This window comes from Lepisosteus platostomus, chromosome 7 (assembly GCF_059453375.1).
Source record: "Lepisosteus platostomus isolate fLepPlt1 chromosome 7, fLepPlt1.hap1, whole genome shotgun sequence".
NCBI classification, from domain to species: domain Eukaryota; kingdom Metazoa; phylum Chordata; class Actinopteri; order Semionotiformes; family Lepisosteidae; genus Lepisosteus; species Lepisosteus platostomus.
The window spans coordinates 20066263-20090426 of record NC_142617.1 but is presented as its reverse complement, the minus strand read 5'-3'; the positions used below and the strand labels follow the sequence as shown (position 1 = coordinate 20090426).

At 37.9% G+C, this 24164-nt stretch overlaps 2 protein-coding genes across 11 annotated transcripts in view; both read left to right on the top strand.

Moving 5' to 3' along the window:
• The window catches only part of fndc3a (fibronectin type III domain containing 3A), a 113130-nt gene extending 101899 nt beyond the window's left edge, over nucleotides 1–11231 (top strand). For all 10 annotated transcript variants that reach the window (XM_088639651.1, XM_088639650.1, XM_088639660.1 and 7 more), the window contains one exon: nucleotides 8887–11231. In XM_088639651.1, coding sequence (XP_088495777.1) covers nucleotides 8887–9201 — 315 coding nt within the window. In that variant the 3' untranslated portion in view covers nucleotides 9202–11231. The remainder of the gene's footprint in view (nucleotides 1–8886) is intronic.
• A 5853-nt stretch (nucleotides 11232–17084) lies between these two features.
• On the top strand, nucleotides 17085–22538 carry mlnr (motilin receptor). Its single transcript, XM_088639648.1, has 2 exons — nucleotides 17085–18367; nucleotides 21879–22538. The coding sequence occupies exons 1-2, from the start codon at nucleotides 17650–17652 to the stop codon at nucleotides 22166–22168; spliced, it is 1008 nt and encodes a 335-aa protein (XP_088495774.1). The 5' UTR covers nucleotides 17085–17649; the 3' UTR covers nucleotides 22169–22538.
• The last annotated feature ends 1626 nt before the right edge of the window (nucleotides 22539–24164 follow it).

The following is a 24164-nucleotide window of genomic DNA, read 5'->3' as shown; positions in this document are numbered from 1 at the left end:
CCTGCTAGAATTCTTAGTGCTACTTTATCCCGCTTTATACTGTTTTTAAAATATAAGTTGTACTGTGTTCAGAAGTGAGACATTTAAATCTTAACTAAAGTGACCATGAATGAGCATGCAGTGTGGCTTTAGCTTCCTTGTAGTGGTTTCCTGTGGATTTCAGAATCACCTTTAAAAGCTTGAACAATTTGGCTCCTGATTTTATAGGTGAGCTGGCCTGTTGCTTTAAGATTATGGAATTCTCTCCCCCTGTCAGATCATGCAAGTCAGTAAGCACATTCAGATCCTGTTTTAAAACCTGCTTTCATACTCAGGCTTGTATTTCTTTTGATTGTACTGTATTAATTATATTATACCTGTTCTTTCTATTTGTAAAGCACCATTAATTCATGCATTGTGTTCATAGCATTTTCTCTTGCATCCATCCTCATAATCTAGCAACCTCTGCTTCAGCAAGCCTTAGTTTGATATGAGAGGCCTGTCCTAGATTAGATAAAGCAACAACATTGTCAAAATATTTACACAAGTACACAATTTAAAAGGAAGGTAATCCTTTTCAGGCAACATTCAGCCTGAAAATAGTTTGGTGGTTAACAAAGGAGGCTGTGGATTTGAAAGTTAGAGATTTGAAGGTTGATCCCTTGCATGTTTATTTATCTTTATTAATAGTAAAAAGTCCTTAAACCTAATGTTTTGCCACAGATTTATATAAAACATACTGTGGTTGCATCCACACATACTGCTTGCTATCTACTGTGCTGTATTTCTCTACACTGTGCAAATATTGAACATGGTTTAACTTTTAGCACGATAATTCAAGGGTTTAGCCATCTTTCTGAAATGCCATTCATAACCATGCACCCTAACTACAGTGCAACTGAAGGATATCAAGTTTAAGTTCAAGTTCAAGTTTGTCATTACACTCATATACATGGTACAGTATATGGTATAACGAAATGATATTTAGCTAGCTCTCGGACATAAGTAGTACAAAGAGAAAAAAACAACAACAATACAATTGTGTAGCAAAAGAAAGACAGAGACAACAGGCAGTGTGCAAAAAAAACAACAACAGACGATGTGCAAAAAACAACAACAGGCAATGTGCAAAACAACAAAAAGGTAACAGGTTATGTGCAAAAATATGCATCAACAGAATAAAATAAAGGGATAGAAATTATGGGGAGTGAGCTTTTGACATGTATGGTAGAGGTAGATTTTCAATGTGTGTTTGGGTTTTTGGTAAGAAAGAAAGGAAGAAGGCACTGTGAGGTTCGGCTCATAGGTGAGAGGTGAGGTGAGAGTGAGAGAGGCTGGGAATTTAACAGTTTGATAGTGCGGGGGTAAAAACTGTCTCTGAGTCTGGTAGTCTGGGCCTGAATGCTCCGGTACCATTTTCCAGATGGTAGCAGATCATAAAGTCTGTAGCTGGGGTGTGTGGGGTCTTTGATTATGCTTTCCTTAAGCACCCTCTGTCATAAATGTCCTGGATAGATGGGAGGGTAACCCCAGTGATGGACTGGGCAGTTTTCACCACCCGCTGTAGGGCTTTGAAGTCAGCAGCACTGCAGTTGCCATACCACACTGATGTGTGATGCAGCCTGTCAGTGTGCTTTCTGTAGTGCATCTGTAAAAGGTAGTGAGGATCTGGGGACATATCTTGGCTTTCTTCAACCGTCTTAGGAAGTACAGGTGCTGTTGCACTTTCTTGATCAGACAGGTGGTGTTGAGAATATCTATTTCTGATGTAGCAATTTTTAGCATTATCTTGTGAGCTTTATACCAGAGACCATTTTGAGTGCTTTAAGTGTCTTCTGTATTTTATAAATTTGGATTTGTGTTATTTTATTCACATGTGAATAACACACCAAACCTACAGTCTTCAGGATCTGCAGTAGTCAGAGGCACAGCCAGGTGGTGATATTGAGAAGCAGTTAGATTTGACAACAGCAGTCCAAATAAGGGATGTCTGGATAATGTACTGTAGGTAGTTAAGACATTCCTTGGGGATTTCCTTAAATTACCAGTTAATTTATCTCCCGCTGCTCTGAAACACACATTAAGACAAACAATTGAGTCTTAGCAGATTTTAGAAGTTGTAAAGGATTACCAGGCTAAGGTTACTGTGTATTTTAGGCAGAGAAAGGTGTACATTGCTCTTTGAATGACCATAAAAAGTATTTTGCCTTTACAAGTTTGTCAGTTCTTTTTAAGAACTTTACTACTGTATAGTGAGAAACAAAGTTGACACTACTACTGAAGCCTTTGAAAGTCTGAAGCAGGTCTTAGTGAATCAAGCTGAATGGTAAACATAGCCTTGCAGCAGAGGGTTTCAGACTGTGATTGAGTAAGTCTTTTTTGGTTGTTTACCTTACTGCAAGCTTTTAATAATATCTTCTGGTCCAGTGTATATAATTTAGGACTACTAAAACACTCAGTTGCTGACAGGCATGCGATTTCTGTGTCTTTATGGAAAGTAACGAGGGAAACAGGAGAAGGGGTCATTAAACATCAGATTGTTTTATTCCAGCCAGTATTTTGAGCAAATTCAGACTGTTTTCACTATTTCATGATTAATTTGGATGGTTTTAGAAGTTAATGGAGGTCTGGAGATTTAATAAGTCTTTTATGAGCTGGTAGCATGTAATTAAGCATTACTGGGAGCTTAATCTTATAAAATGACTGTTAAATATAAAATATTAAATCAGATTATTAATGTAATTTTAGTTAAATTTATCTCAGCTTGACTACTGTGGTAAGAACATAAGAAAATTACTAAATGAAAGGAGTCTTTTCAACCAGTTTGGGACTACATAATTTATCCAAAGTTCTTATCCAGTCATTTCTTGAAAGGAGTTAGGGTATCCACATATCTGGGTAGCTTGTTCCATACTCTCACAGCCCTTTGTGTAAAGTGCCTCATGTTTTCATTCACATGGCTTCCACTGTTGTCTTCTGTGTCATGTTTAGCTGTTGATTCTGAGTTGACTTTGTCTGTTCCTTTAACTTAAAGTTTAAGGATACTTGAATTAGGCTGTAAGAAGAAACTGTAATCTTCTCAGTTCAGTTTCTTCAGACTTTTTATCAAAATCTTTTTAATTTTATTTTTTTCTTCTTTCTTCTTCGTTTTTTTCCAATCCTCCTAATTTAAGTATCGTCTTCAAATTTCACTAGTTTACCAATTATCCCAATAATTAGATCGATTTAATTAAGAAAGTGTTTCTAGTGTAGATCCCAATAATTACATCATCCCAAGTGTTACTGTACTGTACATTCAAGTTTTTTGAACAAGTATTTTAAACTTGACTCATCCTTCACAGCCTGGTTAAAATTATTTACTTAGAAAGATATTTCTTCTTCCTGGTTGCTGGCAGGGAAATGTCTACTGTTTTATCTACTAGAAGGACAAGTGTATGATAGCTCTAAAGTACAGCACTCTTGGGAGTATTCTTTCTTAAACCACTTTGTGATGAATTTAGATACAGCACATTTGTGCGCTGTGCTCAGTAATAGTTAATGCGCATGATTGGCTGAGCACCAGCAGGAGTGGGTGGGCCTGAGAAGACCAGAGTGTTTTTGACTTGCCGTGTGTGTTGATCTCGGGAGATTTTGCCATGCCTGCGACCCTCGTTTTTAACAGCTAAACATGTATTGCTCCTCCAGTCAGCTCTCCTCCAAGTCACTTTGGAGCTTAAATGTTTGTGTTAAGGAACACTACTTCATTGACTTTCCGGTGCTCCGGGGAGGAAGGATTTTCAAAAATGCCCGATTGCATGAGCAATTTTATAGTTTCTTATTTTTACAAGTTGTTTTGGAATGTTGTGTTTTTGTGGGATATGTATATGAGTGATTTAAATTAATCTTTGTTGTATAAAATAAACAAATCATGACATACTTAAAAATCCACAAGTAGACGACTTTTGAAAATACTATATGGTATACATTCAACAAATCAACTATGACCACTGGAAAATGTTGGAAGCTCAGTATTCAGTCACATAACCAGAACAAATGTATGGAAAATGGGCCCTCCGTTTGCTCAATTGACTTCAGTTCCCTTTTTATCGTTTAGAAAAAATATTTTTTTACCAAACATGACTATTTGTTTTGTTTGTATCACTTCTAGCTTTCAGAATAAAACACAAGTAGTGGATTGGTGTCTGGCAACAAGAATCTGAATACCATATTCATACAACAGCCTGTTCGTTTTCTTTATTCATCTGCCCTCTGATAGATGGTATACAATAATTAAAACATGAGGGATTTTCATTGCAATCATTGCAAAAGTTATTTTCTTTCTCAAAAGCTTAAACAAGCCTTTTAAGTAACAATGAAGCTCAAAAGAAAAGAAGCAAGTGAACAAGGTAATTGCCCCCATTGTGAGCACAGTAGTTTGTGAAATTGCCTCCCATGTTTTCATTTTCATTTATTTTCATTATTTCATTGGAAATTTCCACACAGCTTGTCCATGCAACCAGCGTCAGAAAAGTAAGGCTGAATTAACACGGTTTCCTGCACATGAGCATTGCATTTGCATAGCAGTTATTACCTGCTGGTTCCGTCTCTGAAGTGTAGCCTGTTCCTCATGCTGTGTACCAACGATAGATGAAGTGGAATTCCATTAGTGATATTCTCCTTTTTATTCTGTGGGTTCTTTTATAAATGTATCCAGAAATTCATATTAAACCAGTTAGGGCTGGAAATTGCTGTCCTTTGAAATTCATTTTTTAACCTTTGTAGACCTTAGCTTAAAATGTGGTTCTCCTCCCTCCCTCCTGCAGCTCACTAGGTGTTATTAGAAACTCACTTCAGATAAAAGGATACAGTTACCTGTTCTGTTGCAATGTAGGTACAGACGCAGATTTACAGTAGATGCAGAAAACCGACTAGCAAAATGTCCATATAACCTCATATCGTTCTATGGTACTACAGTACATATCACGTATGGCTTAAAGTTGAGTAATCCTACCTTACATGATAATTAAAGTACTAGTGCATTGTCTTCAAGTTATAGAACACTGATCAAGTAAAAGAAACAACAGTAATCCCTAATTCAAAGAAATTAGGTAAAATAACATGAATACCTTCTCTGCATATACCCTGAACTTACTCTCTGCCTAGCACACCCCACTGTAGTGAAACGGACAATAAAGCTGTCAGTGAGCCTGTAAAATCGTCTCTGGTCTGTTATTTTCCATGTAGTGGACGCAGAGATCATTACAATACAAACACAAGACTACTCTGAGATGCAGATGCTGGGTAGTGGGTACTTGAGCAGGTTGCAGGAAGAGGCTCACTCATTTGCTAGATTCATCTTATGATACTAGTCTGTTTATCAGATCAACATTCAGCTCTGCTCTTTTTCCATCACTCCCCGTCGGACAGACTGAATAAGCAAATTCACGAATGTTAATGTTAAGTGGTAACCTGTACATTAGTGGGATAGAACTGAAGGTTTGGGTAAAGGAAAAGGTTCCTTTTGAGGAGCAGATATAACCATACATTTAACTCGAGGTGAAAAAAAGAAAATGTTTATTTTCAAATCTAAAGAAGACCCTGTGTCTCTCAGAATTCATGTGAAAAAATACTTTTCTGAAAAACAGGCAGTGTTCGGTGTATTTTTATATAGGTGGATGATATACAAATCACAATGAATAGCAAAAGCCCCTTATATGGCATAAATCTATACTAAATTTTTAATCTTCCTGTCAGTTGCAAAGCTACAAGTTGCAAAACTCATGATTTTATGAAAGCAGCAGTCACTTCCCTCAATAATCACTAGCCTTTGGCTGCAATTCAAATGTTTTTTTTTCTCTCATGACCAGATCAAGTACAGTGGATCTCTGCTTGAATCTTCCAAATGAAATGCATTACTATCATTCCTACTAGGAGTTGAAGTGTTAATACTGGTGACGGCTAATTATTTACACTCTGCTTCAGGTGTTTACATGTTTCTCAAACCCTGCTTTGAGTATGTGCCTGAATGATTGACTTCATAAATGGGCTTGTGCTATTTCTGTTTATTCTTCCACAGCCCCTTTTCCTGCACGTGTAAAATTTGCTTAGAAGTTTCCAGGGTTTGTGTGTGAGCGCTTTCTCCCACATTCTTCTCAATGGAGTGTACGGGCTTCATTAGCTCATGTTGTCTCCCGTTTCCCTGGCGAAGGTGTCCTGTTTACTACTATTGTCAGCGTTGCTGTGTCTGTTTAACGGCATTTGTTCCAGCTCTTGTCCAGAAGTCTTCGTTAATAAATGACATTTGTTTAATCACAGAGGATGTCTGCTGATCACCTGTCTTAGCAGTCCTTGGAACTTTTTTTTGGAACATTCTGGATAAATCCACCTTTGATCAATGTGCTTTGGACACTTGTTTAGTAAGCAGAGCTTTACTAGTCTCTGGTTAGTCTTGGACAGAAGCGCATGCATCCTTTTGCACATAGTATCTTCAGCAACAAAACAAATGATCTACAGTGTCCCTGTTACCACTCCTAGATGTATTTCCTGTTCCATCCAGAAAGCTGAGAGGCATTAAAAGCACAGCATGTTCCAGTGCCTCTCAGCATAAATTTGTTCCAAAACATTTTTTTACATCACTGACTCGTTCAGCATGAATACTGTATGTCTGATTGAACAGGGTGGGTTGATAAAGGCCTGAAAACCTTTAAATAAGGGGAAATTATTCCATATAGGGGAAAGCAAAAATGTTTAGGTGGAGCTCCCAAGACATTCAGTTGACGTCCCCCCAATTGACCCAGTGAGTTTCCCATTGTTGGTCCCATTTGAAATGAGACAGTTCTGCCTACGTAACCATTAATGATTACAGTTGATGTACAACCTTCCTCAAGTAAAGTCAGTTCAGATTTGACTATCTGAAAAGCTCTGCAATAATTATTAATTATACACAAAAGCTCTTGCAAGACTGTAAGGCTGTGCACTGAACTCCCTTGGTTCCATACTTCATGAAATTAAACTGGGATAAATAATATTAGATTAAATGTATTTTGTTGTAGGTAATCCAAAATTGAATGCAGGAGGTGTGTTCATTTTCCATTTTTTTGACTTCCTGCCATGAAACATAGCCTGCACACATCATCTAGTCCAGTCTGCTTCAGTTTCATTTACTGGAGGACTTCAAGCTTATTCTCTCTGTGAATCTGATGGAAATTAGGGGAGATCTTCAGAGCTGGCTTCATTTTGATGGAGACCTCGGGCACTTTAGCCTTTGGGCCCTACTCTCCTAGCATATGTCACCAGTACTCACTGACTGTGTGAAATTCTGTTACTCCTTTGTTTGGTTTCGACTTTTGAAATGTTTAAGCCGGATAATAAAATTATTAATGTTGAATTGAAATTGTAATCTCAGTAGTAATACAGAATATGATGTTGACTTTTTTATCGTGCGTGTTTGATTTTACATGAATTATCTATTGGGCAGGCTACATTTTGATCAGAATTTAATATTAATATAATAATATTAAAATAGTTATCTAAATGTAAAACTAATGACGAGGACTTCACTCATCGGGTATCAACTGTTTAATAGTTTTTTACACTTAGTGGCTATGCAGTGTTGCTAAGATCCCGTTTTTGAAGCAGGTTACACTCGAAGAACATTTGATAATCTAAATTTGTTCATTCATACTGTATGTGATCTTTTTCATTCCTTAGGTTGTTTACTGGCACTGTCAAATTAACAAAGCAGTGGACCAAGTATAAGATAATTCCATGCTGAAAGGATGAAAAAAAGAAACATTGTGGCAACTGAGCTTTCTTTAGAATCTTTAGTTTAATTTAACTTCATCTTAGTTTAATTAGACCTGTGATATCCCGGTCAGGAGTGTTGGTGAACATTGTTAGTCTTTGTGTTGTTGGTGTTGCTTCAGGTTTAAACATTGTGTTTAAATGTTAATCTGTGTACCATGTTAGTTGCTTAATCCAGCATTTTTCTGCACTGTGCAACTTTACATACATCTCAGGAATGAATGATAAAGTCTCTGTCTTCTTTTGCACCACTATAAGCATCCCCTTTTTTAATTCAGTGCACAAGAAATTACTTTTCCTTTTAAATCTGTAAGCATCTAAACTTAAGATTGATCTCCTAATGTAAAGACATTTGAACATCCTTACAATGAAACCAATCTAAATATTTAACTCTTCTGGTAGTTGGATTTAGGCCATGCCTGTTCCAGGATAAGAGTCCAATGACAAGTGCCGAGCTAAATCCTTAGTGTCCTCATCACTTAATTTGGGACTAGCAGTGATCCACAAGGATAGCCATTTGGTCAAAATCAATCCATCCATTTTCTATGCTGTCTCTCAGTGATGAGGCCCTTGGTTCAAGTCTTGGAGTGCTATCTGTGTAAAGTTTGTATGTTCTCCCCATGTTTGAGTGGGTTTCCTCCAGGTGCTCTGGTTTTCTCCCACAGTTCTGGGGGAATTGGCACTGGTTTGATTATTTGTCACAGTCTGAAGGGTTCCCTGGCAACTTAGACATGGATGAAGCAGTTAAAAAGGGGATGGATGGATCTTTTACTGTTCGGATGTCATGACAGATTAAACTCACCAGAGCTCGAATAAATGTGACTAGAATTCAGGTTTGAGTTTGGACTTATTTGATTCCATATAATATGGCTAAAGAAAATGTGCATAAAATAATGCAATACCAGTTTTAACGCAGTTTTGTTTTTCTGTTTTGTTTAATCTTGGAATTTTCTATGGTAACTTTTAAGACCCCTCAATACAAACTAATTAACAGCCTGCAAAATCTGATTGGGCCACAAACAGTGATGAATGGCAGTATAACAGCTGAGGAATGATGTTGTCGCTTCAGGGTCCATATAGTGGGTCATTAAATTTGAGTTTGCTGGAATTCTTTTTCCTCTGCAGATCTACAGAGGCCCGGCCACATCCTTTCACGTTTCAGGGCTCCAGGTGAACTGTGAATACCGTTTCCGGGCCTGCGCCATCCGCCAGTGCCAATCTCCCTCGGGGCCCCAGGAGCTCGCAGGCCCCTACAGCGCCACCGTCTCCTTCTCCTCGCCCAGGAGCGACCTGCCTTCCAGTGGCGCCAAGAACACTGTGGAAGTGGCGAGGACCAAACGCACACTGAGTGATGAACAGTGTGCCGCCGTCATCCTCGTGCTGTTCGCGATCATATCCATCCTGATTGCCTTCGTCATCCAGTACTTTGTCATCAAGTGACGTGCCCGCCACCAAAAAAAACAAAAAACAAACAACTTTGACCTTAATCACTTTCCCTTCTCTCTTACCCCTCCCGGCTTTAAAAACATTGTACTGTGATTCCAACTTCTGTTAAATTCACTCTTTGCCACAGTGTAGGCATGCTAGGCCATCGTTTCCCCACTGTTTTCCTGAAGACATAGCGCTTGCATTGTGCAGTAGAGGGCCCTGGCAGTTTTTGAAGAGGAACCTTTTTTAAAACTCGGTAGCCTTTCCCAGGTTTGGGGGTGGATATCTGCATTGCGAGGCAAAGTTAAGCGACTGCACCTTCAGAATTTCTTTTAATTTGTTGACAGTTAATAGCACCATTCCATTTTGTTTTTCTTTGTGTGTGTCGATTTTTTTTGCCGAAAGGAGAAGAAACCGTTGTTCTCTTTTTTTTTTTGTTCCCTTGGTTTTTTTAGATTTGTTTTAATTTTCCCCTGTGAAATTTAACAAGGAATCCTCTTTCGCCGTGGCCAGTGAGCATGTAAAGTAAAAAAGGATGCCGGCCCAGATTCAGTGAAATCAGTGTGATGGCCTGAGTAGACATGCAATTCTTTATTCTTAAGTGCCAGAGCTGGAGTTTCTTTTTTTAAGATGAAAAGCAGAAGACCCATGAAGTGTACAGCAAATATATAGGTATATTAATCTATTGTTAGTATTGTATAACACTCATTTAGCACTTTTGAATACTTTTGAGTCCAGAGTGTGTGAGGATGCAAACGTGACTGTGAAAGGTAATATTTGATATATTTTTGTAAGAAACATGGACCTGTTTATCAGGGCTTTGTGAACGGGGGGCATAAGAGGGAAAATGGAGTTTGCATTTTTTAACATGTAGCTGCTTTAATCCAAACTTTTGAGTTCAGCACAAAAGCTTGTTGAAGTCTCCCTTGAGTTTAAGAGAAAAAAAAAGAGAATTTGCACCTTGTACAAAAAATGGCTGACTGCATGTGGTGTTTGTGATGCGTTTCTAGAACACTTCTTTCAGTGTGCAAAGCCCTAACTGTGTATTGTGAGTTTTTTGCAATGTTGTACCACTGAATCGTACCTGTCAAAATCTTTCATTTTCAAAGTCTGAAAATTAAAACTGCATTAGGAAGCTTAACAGTCTGAATGACTCTTAACATGAGGGTTACCAGAATTTAATTACCTGGAATTAATTCACACTTAATGTGATAATCTGTGTACACTTCTGCAGTTTCAGTTTCTTTTGTTTCTTGTTTTTATTTTCTGAAGATTTTTCTGAGATTTTTGTCTCTTTTGTTTTAGTGATATTTGTGTTCATTGATTTGTGTAAAACACTTTTTAATTATGAAATCACATTTAGCACTCAGTATTCATCCTGTTTAACGTCATCATCATTATTTTTAAGTTAATTATTTTCTGAGGGGATAATAATAACGGTTTCTTGCCTGTTAATTGTCTATGTTGTTACACGTACTTCTTATAAATTCAGAACTTGACACTTTTTGTGTTACATTCTTTCTCACTGACCGCAAACAGCAACCTGTCACAGTTTTGCTGTCTGACCTTCAGAGTTGATGTTGTGTTTGGCTGTTGGCCGATGTGTTACTTGCTGTTGCAGCAGTTTTAACAATGCTGGTACCTTGTCAAATGTCTTTAAAATACACAAAAAATATAATGTTGCAATGAATCTGCTGCCCTGCAAATGGCTTCTGTTTGTCATAGTAAAATTCAAATTCCTATTTTTGATAGTGCAAAATGTAATTGCAAGTTGTGCCATTCAGATATTCCCCTTTTGCAGTTTGCTGCATTGGGGAAAGAAAAAATTTTATGTAATTTTAATGTTTGCAGTTACCTCATATACTGTACATTCCAAAAAAAAATCCAAACTTGATATAAATATTACCAAACATATCACTTGTACAATGTCAGACTTCGTAATGAAAACTGTATAATCTCATAAATATGTATCTAAACTGTAACTCTATAGCCATGATATCTACAAGAAAGATCCATGCACAATAAAAGATCTATAATTCTTATTTTTGTATTTGTGGTTTTAACTTATTCGGGGATTTGTTTAATCTGTATTTTTGGTTGTCACTTCACATGCTGTTACATACTGTACATACTGTACATACTGGGAAAAAATGCCTGATCTTTGCACAACACCTAAGAATGATTTAAATGCATGAAAGTCAAATTGGTTGGTGTCATGCTCTTGCTAATGTAAGTTCTCACAGGCTCCTTCCTGTCTCAGATTCACTATCCTCTTACCACATGACAAAATCCTGGGCAATTATCAGCCTATCAGAGCCATTTAACGATTAGACTTGCTCGGAGTTTCACAGCCTGTGACGGGAGAGCTACCACTGATAGAAGGAAGACTGGGTTTCTTGGTGATAACACTGCATATCCTCAGACACCCAAGAAATTGGAGACTCTTTGGCACAAGGGATCTAGAAAGTTTTCACAGGCTCAAGTGCACCCACTCACAACCACATTCATTCAATTGCTTTTCTTTCTCCATCCATTTTCTAACTGAGGTCACAGAGGAGCCGGAGCCTATCCCAGCAAACAGCTGGTGCAAGGTAGGATATGCCTTGGACAGGATGCAAGACCTTTACAGGGTACGCACAGGCATGCACACACTTGTTCAGGGGCTGATTATCCCATAAGCCATTCCAGAAGTCTTTGGATAGTGGAAGGAAACCTGAGCACCCACAGGAAACTTATGTATACCCAGGGAGAACAGTGCTTTGAGGCAGCAATGCTAAACACTGTGCTATCATGCCACCCTGCGTCTCTTCAAGGAACCCCAGCTTTAGTTGACTAATGACAGGCTGTAGCCAAGGTTTGAACACGTTCTGTGTGAATTGTAGTTCTCGACATGACTGGACTATTTTTTTATTTTGAAGTTGCGTCCGAGATCACCGTGTTTTACTTTAGTGTTAACTGTACCCTGTTGTTTATGTTTAAAAGCATCACTCTTTGGCTGGGGACTAGCCCATTAGAGGATGTGTGTTAAATAAGAGGTGACATTAAACGGTGTGGATATTGCAATATTTTTTTGAAGCTTGTTCCCTTTTGCTTTGTGTTTTTGGAACATAGAATATAACACCTGCTGATACTGTACATGTAGGAAATGTTCAATTTTGCACCACAAAAAGAGAAAAGTAAAATGTTGAAAGCGATGCTTTGCTTTCAATGTTTTCTTTAACAGTTGATTGCATCATCTGCATTAAGGTGGTGCGGTTGTTTTTATTTTAAACATTCTTTTCAGTTCATCTCAAGTTTTTATTTAAACCAGCAGCATTTCAAACAATGGTACCATTGATGATTTCTCATCTTATCCCTTGTTAATACTGCAATGCTGCTTGCAGTTTAGGGTTCCTAGTCTTTCCTTTCCCATGTGGGGAACATATACTGTACTGGAGAGTTTGAAAGTAAGTCAAAATGTTTTCATTAGTTTTCAGCAATTTCAATTGGTTGGTAGTAGCTTATTGACGCAAGCATCTCATCCAGCCTTTTTTTTTTTGAAGAAAGCAAAGCTATCAGTTTCCACCACATGGCTGGGTAACTCACTCCCACACTTCTTTGGATAAAGAGGTGCCTTGTCCTCTTAGTTTTAAATGCACTTGTAGGGAGTTTCTACTTAGATTTGTGTCTTAATTATGCCTGTGTCTGTGTGCATGCCCTGCAGTAGACTGGCATCCTTTCTAGGATGTAGCCCCTACATGTGCAAACTTTAGAAGAAATAAGTGATTTTATGATAATGGATGTATTCTAGGGCTACACAGTGGAGCTGCCTCGCGGTGCTGGAGCCCTGGGTTTACTTCCTGTGGTACTGTCTGTGTGAACTTTATACTGTACGTTCACCACATGTTCACAAGGGTTTCCTCTGGGAACTCTGGTTTCCTCCTACAGTCCAAACATAAGCTGATAGGTTAACTGGCTTCTGAAAAAAATGGGCCTGTTGTAAAAGCACATGTGTCTGTGTCTGCCCTGTGATGGACTGGAGTCCCTTCCACGTTGTATCCTGCCTTGCACCTATTGCTTGCCAGGCCTCAGCTCTCTTGCAATCCTGAATTGGATAATACAGTTAGAAAATGGATAGATACTAATATTCCACTTCACATTAAAAGTAATTCTAATCGTCAAAAATGCTCTTATTCATCAAAAACGTGTAAACTGGATGAAACAGTTCTAATCTTTGTTTTAGGAAACCTATTTCAGTTTCAGTGCTCTGCCACCCTTGTCTCAATTTTCAGCATGTACAGTACTGTTTTATTAATTTATGAACTGTATTATGTTTGATAATGTGCATTTTATGGTTTTCAAGTCACTGTATCAACACATTTCTCTTGCCCCCAGTTTGAGCAGCATTAAAGATCCTTCATTAGTAAGAAGAGAAGCGCTTCCAAGAGTTAGTCTATAGGCAATTCAAAACAAATGTATGGAATTCAGCAGGAGCAGGCCTCAGCTCCCCCTACTTGCTCTAGATTATTTACTTAATTTTTTCTAAGTAATAATTGTGTACCTTAGAGCTCAGACAAGAACCAGTGACACTTTTGAAATGTGATTTTGAATGCATTAAAAGTTCAGTTTGACAGGAGCCTGTGCCCTGCTCCCCTTATTGTACTTCAAGTAGGTAGCTACAGTACATCAGCATGCATAGGCCGCAAAGGATCAAGTAAAGGTTTATTCCATGCTGAGAAGAGAAGAAAAGAAAGTGTTTCAATTGTGGAGGCTTTCTTGGGTGTGAGACACCTTCTGGTTTCCACACCTGAAGAAGGCTCCACAGCCGAAACGTTATGTTTCTTTTGTTCTCTTTTCAGCATGGAATAAACCTTTACTTGTTCCTATTTTATAAGGAATCTGCATATCTTTGGATTATGCATTGGTTTCCTGGGGGATGTTATCACAGACTAATGCGCATCTTAGCGTGAAAACCAAGGCTTCCTTTTGCATTCTCCTATTTTTATTGTAAGAGAAAATTAAACATGAAACACAACAGAAACACATGGAACTACTGTATATATACAAGAGCTCCTACACAAATACAGGAAATGAATAAAGTAAAACAAATAATGCTGCTCACTGATAACTCACAACCCCTGCCGCTCGGTCAGAAAAGCAGAGACCTGAACTCATGCTTCCAATGGACGTGACTTTGCGTTGTTGGCTGGTAGTTTTCACTGCCCAAGACAAATACTACAGATCAGGTCCTCTGTGAGCAGCAGTACACTGCTTGTGCCATTTTCATTATGTGTTGAATTGCCTCAAAACCACGCCTAGACTGAAAGCAGCATGGATTGTCCCAAGATAGATGATAGTACAACATAAACAGTCCTCTGTTTGTGTTCAAATCCTGCTGGGAACAGCGCGGCAAACCTCCAAGTCTAACTGAAGTCCGCAATCCCTTCTTACAGCGGTGGTGAAAAGTGGGCTTTCCTCCAGAGAATGGCAGAGATGAGAGGGTTCAGCTCTGACCACAGAACAATAAGAAGAATGAAACAAAGGGGCCCGACAATCATTTTATTTTGACCGGACTTTAGTTATGTTTACAGCATCCATTACCTTTGCAATGACCTTTGCAGTTTAAAATGAAACTGAAAAATGCCAAGACTAAAAAAGGGTAACATTCTTCAAAAGTTTTTTTTAGAAAGTCTGTAAGGTTAAGTTTAGTAACCTGTAATTCATATTAAAATTAATATTAATTTTTAGTTCAAATCAGCATGACAGGATCCTAACCCAAAATTGAATTCTGTAAATACAGTATTTAATCTACAGAGCCTCAAAACAAACATCACACAACTTAAGTAGGTACAGTAGCTGTGTCAGCATGCGTAGGCTGCAAAGGAACAAGTAAAGGTTTATTCATGGCTGAAAAGAGAAGAAAAACACGTTTCAGCTGTGGAGCTTTCAACTTATGCATGTATGCCTTTAGAAAAGTAAATGTTTTTTGTATATTGATTAAATGATTTGGGCTTCATTTTGATTAACTGGTCATTTGTGACTAATCATCATTCATTCAGGTTGCATAAGTACTAAATCGCCTTGTTAGTGAGAACTTGTGTGAGCACAGATGAGGAGATTTAAATGAATGCCGAGCCTTTTATAAATCTAGGTCTTCTAGCATCTTTGAAAATATATTTCATTTCAATAACTGTCCAGATTAAAAGGATTTTCAGGAGCAGCGCTTAATATTTGCTTTAAGTGGTGCTCTAATGAAATCAAGTATTATTCTCTGCCACCATGTTACAGTTAACTTCATTAGGAATAGGCCTGTGGTCTTCAAGGAAGCAGATAAATCAAATTTAATTGTAGGAGGTACTTACCCATCCTCTTCCTTGCATACACACTTAATGTGCCGAGAAGAATTACATACAGTACAACAGCAGACCAACCTTAAAAGAGAAAACCAGACTAACAGTAACTGTAGGGGCTTGAGAAAAGTGAACATAAGCCCTTATAAGTTATACTCAATAACATGCTGTAGCTGTACAAAGCAGTGCATCCCAGATAAAGGCTATGTCAGCAATCTGAAGAGATTGAAGACAAGCTGATGGATCTATAATTGCTAGTATGTCTTTGGAGCATGGGAAGAAAACAGGGCATGCAGGAAAACAAAACCCTGAGAGAACATGCAAACCCCATACACAAGGTTCCTGAGTCCAGAATCAAATTCAGTTGGCAAGACATGCCAGACATGTGTCAGACAATGCCACAGCACAATGAATGTACAGGGACCCTATTAGGATAGAGAAAATAATGTTCTCATTGCAGTGCATAAGAGAATACAGTCTAATACAATACAAATCAGGAGACGGGGGTGTCTTTGGGGATTATTTCCTAGATGAATGTGGTTGATAAATGATGTAACATCTCCCAGTACTTTTCTAACAAAGGAAAAGATGTACAGTAGGTAATCAAGTATGTAGCTTAAGAATTACCTTATCTTATATGTTGACAATTGCTTAATGTAAACTGAATCTCATTTTGGGGGTTGTGTTTTACTGGAATGTGCTTCTTTGTTGCACTTGGTTTGAATGGTCACCCTGCAAATACGTTTTTAATTTGCCACCACAAACCACATCTTTTTTGGTGTGGAATATATTGTTGCTAAATAGGTTTTTAGATGCATTGTTAACAGTAGCTCAAATTAGTTTGCTGAACTGTTTAATTCAAGGTTTTGTCATGGTCAGAAGAAGGAGGGGAGCACAAGCCAGAAGAGAGCAAATGGAAATAAGTGAGAGGATTATTGTGATATTTAATACTCTGATTACACAACCACCAGTACCAAACACAGCAGATACAGCAAATAAAAGCAGAAATCTTTTTATCAGGTCTTTCATTCCACTTGAGCTGGGCACAACTAATCAATTAATTTATTTAAATAGGTAATACAATTGTTCATTGCTTGATTTGATTACTATGTGAAGATTGATTCTTAATTCATCCCTTCCAAAGCATGCCTGGGAAAATAAAAAAAAAAATAGAATAAAACTTAAGTTTGAAAGCAAATTTAGGAAGCATTTATTACTTATAAATGGATATATCACTTTTCCAATGTTATATATATATACTTATATTTCCAATATATACATTTATGACACTATATACAAAATGCCACACACAAGAAAAGTCATGATTATTTTCTGCAAAGAAATAAACATTTCTTCAAAGAATTATTTACTTTTTGTTTAAATTGCAGATTGAAACTAAATTAGTAAATTCAAAAAATTAATTACATACATTTTGCTTCCCGTTCATCTTTTTCTTTTCCATGAAATGGAAGATAATTATTTTTGAAAAACTGTAAATCTTCACTTCCAACGTCAGAAGAGAGAGGCTTGGTATCCTTTACAAAGTCCTTGCAGCCTGCAGAATGTTCAGCTGCAGAACCGCTCCCCCTCTCCCCTCCCTTCTCTAGCCCTCTCAGTATTTGATAAAGGATCAGAGACAATGATGGACTCAGTGCAGAGCAGTGCAGCCAGGCTACAGAGCTTCTTAGCTTCAGAAGAGGTTTAACTGCAACAACAACTTTTAACGCCCCAGCGTCTGGACATGTGGATCAAGCTCTTTCTTTGAGATGATGAGGACCTGTCTTGGAAGTGTTTCTCCACCACTCAAACTGTTTTTTTCTTCCCACCTTGGAGTCTTTCATCTGGAAAATCACAACAGCAGCAATAAGTAATAAGTATTAAGAGTTTGGAAAAGTGAGCCAGAAAGGAAGGTGGAAATCTTGGAAGCCTGTAAACACATTTCGTATAGGTCAAACAATGGCTTTGGAAGTCCAGCCTTTCTTTGTGGAGACTGACACCAGAGCTGTAACAGTAACATCCAGCTGAGACTTGACAGTGTGCACTGGAAGAATACACTCATGTAGTTCCCCCAAATAGTTTTTTGACATGTGAGAACGCAAAACCCAGGAGTTTTCTGGACAGACTTCAGACTATGGAAAACTACCATGACTCTGGCTCTTTGTTCCCTGTCTCCACTCTCATCCCTGTGACCATCATCTTCATCTTCCTCTTCTTGGTTGGTGTCACAGGAAACACCATGACCATCTTGATCATCCAGAGATACAAGGACATGAAGACCACCACCAACCTATACCTCTCCAGCATGGCTGTGTCAGACCTTGCTATCTTCCTCAGCCTTCCCTTTGATGTCTACCGCCTGTGGAAGTACATCCCCTGGGTCTTTGGGGAGGTTGTGTGCCGCATGTCCCACTACATCAATGAGGGGTGCACCTACGCCACCATTCTGCACATCACTGCGCTCAGCATCGAGAGATACCTGGCCATCTGTTTCCCTCTCAAAGCCAAGGTGGTGGTGACCAAGAGGCGGGTGAAGTACATCATCCTGTTCCTTTGGACCTTCGCTCTGCTCTCTGCAACTCCTGTTCTCTTCATGTATGGGGTGGAGTATGAGAACAGCACCAGCCCTGACTACAACACCCAGCAGTGCACGTACACCAGTTATGCTGTCAGCTCAGGGCTCCTGTACACCATGATCTGGCTCTCTACTATTTATTTCTTCTTCCCCATGCTCTGCCTCACCTTCCTCTATGGCTCTATCGGCAGGAAGCTGTGGAAAAGCAGAAATGACATCCAAGGACCAAATGCCACCAACAGAGAACGGACTCACCGTCAAACGCTCAAGATTCTGGGTGAGTTATGATGCTCTGACTGGTTTACAACCACATTTCACAGTCCAGTCATTTATGACCATTTGGAGAGCCACAACACAAAAAAATTATATTGGTGACTTAAAACCTCACGAGCTGCAGACTTGGGAATCAGGGGAATTTAGAGAGGTTAAGTTAATTGAAGTTGAGATTGGACTGAGTCTTCAAAAGCTCAAATTGACTCTCCATGCTCTTCAGAGTCAATTTAAAAGAAATTTGAGTTGACAGTATTTAACATGTCTCTGCACAGTGCAAAGTGGGGTTGCTCTACAGTAAATAGTAGTAATTAAGTCATCTGCTTAAATTAAGAAAACATTGTTGTAATATTTTTAATGGTTTTGTCTTTCATCACATGAACTTTATTGATGTTGGCACTGTGTTAGCATATAAAGGTCAGAAAAACAATATATTTTTTTTAAAGATAACTTTTCTTCTTCCCTCTTCCTGAAGTAAGCAAATAAAAGAATGTCATGTATTACAACTATTTTTTCCTGCACGAAAAAACTTGCATGGTTTGTCTTGCCTATAGAGTTTATTTTATCACACTCTTCACCAGCTCCTATATGTGAATGGACAGCCTAATTGTTGTACTCTTTTGATAATAAAAACATAGTACATGTTCTGTGCTAACCTGTTGATGATATTGAATTCTGAGATAATATCTTATTTCTGCCATTTTACATTTCAAAATAATTCAATGTGTAATGGTGTATTTAGTCCATTTGGTTTTGATTTTACTCAAGTACAGATCCCTTTAGCAAAAATTCATTAATTGTTAGTCCTTTCGGACTTTCATTAATGAAAATACAAGCAAAAAACCTGTGCAGACATACTTTCATGTTTATATTTCATGAATCACAAGGCTGAAAATCTGAACTGTCTAAATTAATTTCTAATTCCCCATCACATATAGACAAAGTGAGACCTCAAGGACAGCTGTTCTGTCCTTATTAGGATCATCAGATCACCATAGCTAACTCTAACCAGTGAAAGCTTAGAATAATTGTATGTTTTTTTTTATTTAAGAACAAGGATTCACTATAAATAATAGGAATTAATATTAATTGCCTCTCACCATTTCACAGCACTGAAAAGCACAGCTGTCTTTAATGTTTCCACTGTGCTCCACTAATGAGCACTTAGGAGGGTTCTGAATTTGACTTCAAGAACACAAATTGGAATAAAAAACCTGTTCGGACAACTTTGATTCCTAGAACTGCAAAATAGCCAGAGCTATGTAACATTTCCTTTCCCTTAATTTATAGTGACCACTTACTCTTAGGAAAAACACACACAGCATATCACTGAAAGCTGTTTCATGTAAAACTCACAGATAGAGTGCATTTAAAATTTATCTCAGTGTTAGATGCATATAGGACCCATTAAAGACTCAGATTAAGTTATTTTTCATTTTTTTATTGTACTTATCTGTGACCCGGATACTAAGAAAGACAACATGCAGAGAAAATTAATTGTCCTAACTGGGCAAAAAAATAGTGTTCTAGTGAACCAGTGTTTTTTCACATCATTGTTTACAGCAATCCTGAAAAACACAAATGTTCTGAAACTTCTGTTGGTTTATTTCTTTCTGTTTTTGTTTTCGGGATTTGAATTAAAGAAATCAAAGGTTAAATAATAAGATACACAATATACACGATGTAAACAGGCCTTTTGTACAGCAGTCTCTAGAATAAAATAAAAATAGTCGTTGTTACAATATATTTCTTTATCTGTTCATTACAATGACTTAGAAAAACAGAAAGTTCTGCTAGAATTGAGATGTTTGTCTCTAATACAGATAATAGTTTATCACAAATTTGAAGTGCCATAAATCAGCTTTTATCTATCCTCAAGACTGCTTCATCAATTGTAAAATTGTATGGAAATGTCAATCTGTGCACTGAACTGTTCTGCGTTTCTAAAGAATTCAGATTAACCAAGTGAAATAAACAACAGTTTTTGCAAGGTGATTTTTTTTCGATCTCATTTTCACATTGAAAGAAGCATTTTAACATTATTTTTCTTACAACTTCTGCTGATATTTCTAGAACTAGTGTCAGACCAAGTAAACAGCCCACTAATTAATCTGAAAGCAAATACTGATTGTATTTTTTTTCTTTGTAGTTTTAGCCAAGCAATAAGTCAAGATTTTCTTAGCAGAATAGCCAGATACTTAAAAGACATTGTAAATGCAAAGTGTGACAACTAGAAGAACATAAAAGCAAGACAAATAGTTTATTGCTTTGTCATCAGTTGCTTTCATCATGTAGGATCATCCATTCTTTTATTTTGCCAGATGTTTTATAATGTTTGTTTTACCTATAAGCCTTTTTTCAATCTCTTATATTTCTATTTTTGTTTCTCTGTTTGTTCAACATTTACAGTAAGTTTGTAGATCATAGTGAGGTTTTATTTCCCTCAGTTGGTTAAACATTCACATGTGCCATTGATTGTGTGTCTCATCACTCTGATGCCTCTCTTAAGAGATCACTTTATTGGCCATGTATAATTTCTTGCATTAGGAATTTGTCTTTTCACATAGGTATAGCTTGCTCCTTATGAGACTCACAGGCACACAGATGGGGAGAGAGAAGCTTGGGGTCAGAGTGCAGGGTCAGCCATTTATACGGCACCCCTGGGAAAGCTGGGGTTAAGGGCCTTGCTCAGGGGCCCAAGAGAGTAGGATTCCTCTGCCGGCTGTGGAATTTGGACCAGCAACCTTCCAGCCACGGGCGCAGAACCTTAGCCACAGAGCCACCACTCCGCCCCTCTTGTATTTATGTTTAGAGGATGTTTTTTCTCTGTGCCTAGCAGTTAATCTTGAAATGTATGAATGGATATGTGTGTATACATAAAAGGCATTGTTAATATGCACAACTTTCTATTCACATAAAGTAGCAATAAGCTAATGTGAAGAACATACATTAAGCGTTCATCACTTCTGTTGAAAGCATTTGATCAGCCTCAAAATTATTTTTGACATATCTAAGTTTCTCTTCCTCCCTTTGATCAATTCCTCACTTTGAAACTTCAATGTGTACATAAAAGATTTTCTAGAGTTAATGCAAATTTCTTGGAGCTGCTGCTGGGTTTTATTGAGGATTCAGAAGAATTGGCTTGTAATGGAATAATCAATAACCAATTCAGTACTGAGGCCCTGGGTCCAATTCCTGGGGTGTTATCTGTGTGGAGTTTGTGTGTTCTCCCGGTGTTATGTTGGGTTTCCTCCAGGTGCTCCAGTTTTCTTCCCCAGTCCAAAGACATTCTGGTAGGTTAATTGGCTGTCTGGGAAAATTGGCCCTGGTGTTAGTGTGTTTGTGTCTGTGTGTGCCATGCAATGGACTAGTGTACGATACAGGGTGTATCCTGCCTTTGGCCTGTTGCTTGCTTGGATAGGCCCCAGATCCCCAACTACTCTGTATAAAGCGGTTATAAAATGGATGGATATATCTGTATATGAAAATACAGCAACTTTATTTTTTTGATTTTCCAGCTGTTGTGGTCCTGGCTTTTGCAATCTGCTGGCTCCCTTTCCACATTGGGAGGAACCTCTTTACACATGTGGATGATTACTACTCAGCCAAGCTCAGCCAGAACTTTAACATGGTCTCCATGGTGCTGTTCTATCTCAGCGCCTCCATCAACCCTATCCTCTACAACTTGATGTCCAAGAAGTACAGGACTGCGGCCCACCGACTTCTGCGCCGTCGCCAGTCCAGTCAGAGGGCCTTCTCCACCAGGGAGGACACTGCTGCCTGCACTGAAACCTTCACCGGAGTTTAGACCACCAGCATGGTGGAGCCAACAGTAAGATGAATGGCTTGCAGCAGGGATAAGGCAGGGGTACTTGCTAGAAAGACTTGTGCTGCTTACACACCCTGCCTAGCTGAACATAGTCAATATGCTATTTGAGGTGTCTTCTTGTCAGAAATGAAAATTATTATGAGTTTTGTCAAAAATAACTATGGGCATTTTTACCTCACAATAAATGTTTTAGTAGGAATGAGAAAAAATGCTATTAAAGACCTTCTTCTCAGGAATGTTAGTCAAATATTAGATTGTAAAGGAAGACATACTGTGTTTTGTTTTGCATATGTGTACAATTCTGTAGTCTGTTACTAGTCAAACATAACAATGTTAAGTAAATTCAGAAATGAGAGATAAAATAATGCGGAAATTGATTTTGTATAGACTTCAGTTGTCAGCTGGTTTAACCTTATGGGGAATGTTGTGATGTCTACTACTCCAGATGACATCCAATGATGAGTAAAGTGAATAAACAATGGATGGATTATTTAAGTGCATTCCAAATACCCACAAGGCCAATGGCACTGGAGGGCATGCTCCTCTTCGGCAAAGAAAAAAGTAAAAGCTGTGGAATGAGATGTGATGTGTACAGCGTTTTGACCAGAATGTATTATTAAAAGCATAATCTCCTTTCAGGTTCCATAGAAATTCTTAGCCTTTTTTTCCACCCCAGTCAAAAACAAACAATATATAATATAGAACCAGGAAGTGATTATATTGTCTCGTTAATCTGGTAATGTTCCTGCCTCTACCTGGGTTTTCCAAATTCAGCTCCTATTGATCTTGTCACTGTTTGTTTGATACTATGTGTAAAGGTGGTTTTCTTTATTACTTCTATATGAAAAAGCATGGATTCAGGTTTTCTCTGGAAAATTAAACAGAAATCTAAAACTTGTTTTACCAGTTTATTTGGGGTATTTGTAAGGTCAAATTGCAGTGTACAGAATTGTGGAAATACGAGCAGTTGGTTGCTAATTCCCTGGTAGACCATTATGTGCTAAAGGCAAATCTATTGTTTCTTTCCTTAAAAGAGAATGTGTAACTGAAAGCTTTGAGTCATTTTTTAGGTTTAAAAATCAATACAAGAGGTCTCTTTACCTGTTCTCTGCAGTGAAATGGGACAGATTTTTCTATCTTTTTTTTTACCCCCTGCAATTTTATTTCTCTGGATGTCAAACATTTCTACTTTGTTACATGCTCCTTAAACTGTGGCACAGTCACTCAGTCAAGTTTGCACAGCTTCCTACAGTGCGTCTTCAGTCCAACACATGGTAATTTGTGTTGCTATTATGACAATTAGGAAACACAACTTCCTCTCTGCTCCTGTAGTTCACCAGAACTGTGTTGAAACGTGATCTAAAAACATATGATAAAAACATATGAAAGTAAAAGAGAAAAAATCATCATGAAGCTTTTTAATTTCTTCATTGCTTCATTTTACATTTTACAACTACAAAACCACAATCTGACATAGTACAATATCTATCTTGATGAAAGTGTTTAGTGTTTACAATTCTGTTTTCACTATTGTTCATTCATTTTCATCCAATAATGTGACTAAAGTAACTACAGTTGAGTATTATTTTAATATAGTATAAATCTATATCGGCATCTATAAGAGTGTGTCCAGTTGTACACGTGAGTGTATTACGTTGTATATGTATGTATAGCATTGAACTTTTCTTAGTACTTTAAAAGGTGTCTGCTGAGATGACTGCTCAAGCTCAAACAAAATTGCCACACCGATTTATTTCTCCTGGTGTGACACTTTCCTGGTGAGAAAGATATTTCTCCTCCTGGTTCTTGTTTTTATTCCATCTTGCCAATACCATCATATAACCCACTTTTCAAAAGGTGAAGTTCCACCAGTAATTCTGGTGATAAGTGGAGCCAACAATTAGACAACAGAAAACATCAATCTAGAAACCAAAAACCCAGAGGTTTTCTTCCTCACAAATCTTCTTTGTCTACA

Coding starts and splice junctions, on each gene's coding strand:
- mlnr (XM_088639648.1), top strand. CDS start 17,650: ATGGAAAACTACCATGACTCTGGCTCTTTGTTCCCTGTCTCCACTCTC. Junction 18,368..21,878: donor TCAAACGCTCAAGATTCTGG/GTGAGTTATGAT, acceptor TTGATTTTCCAG/CTGTTGTGGTCCTGGCTTTT.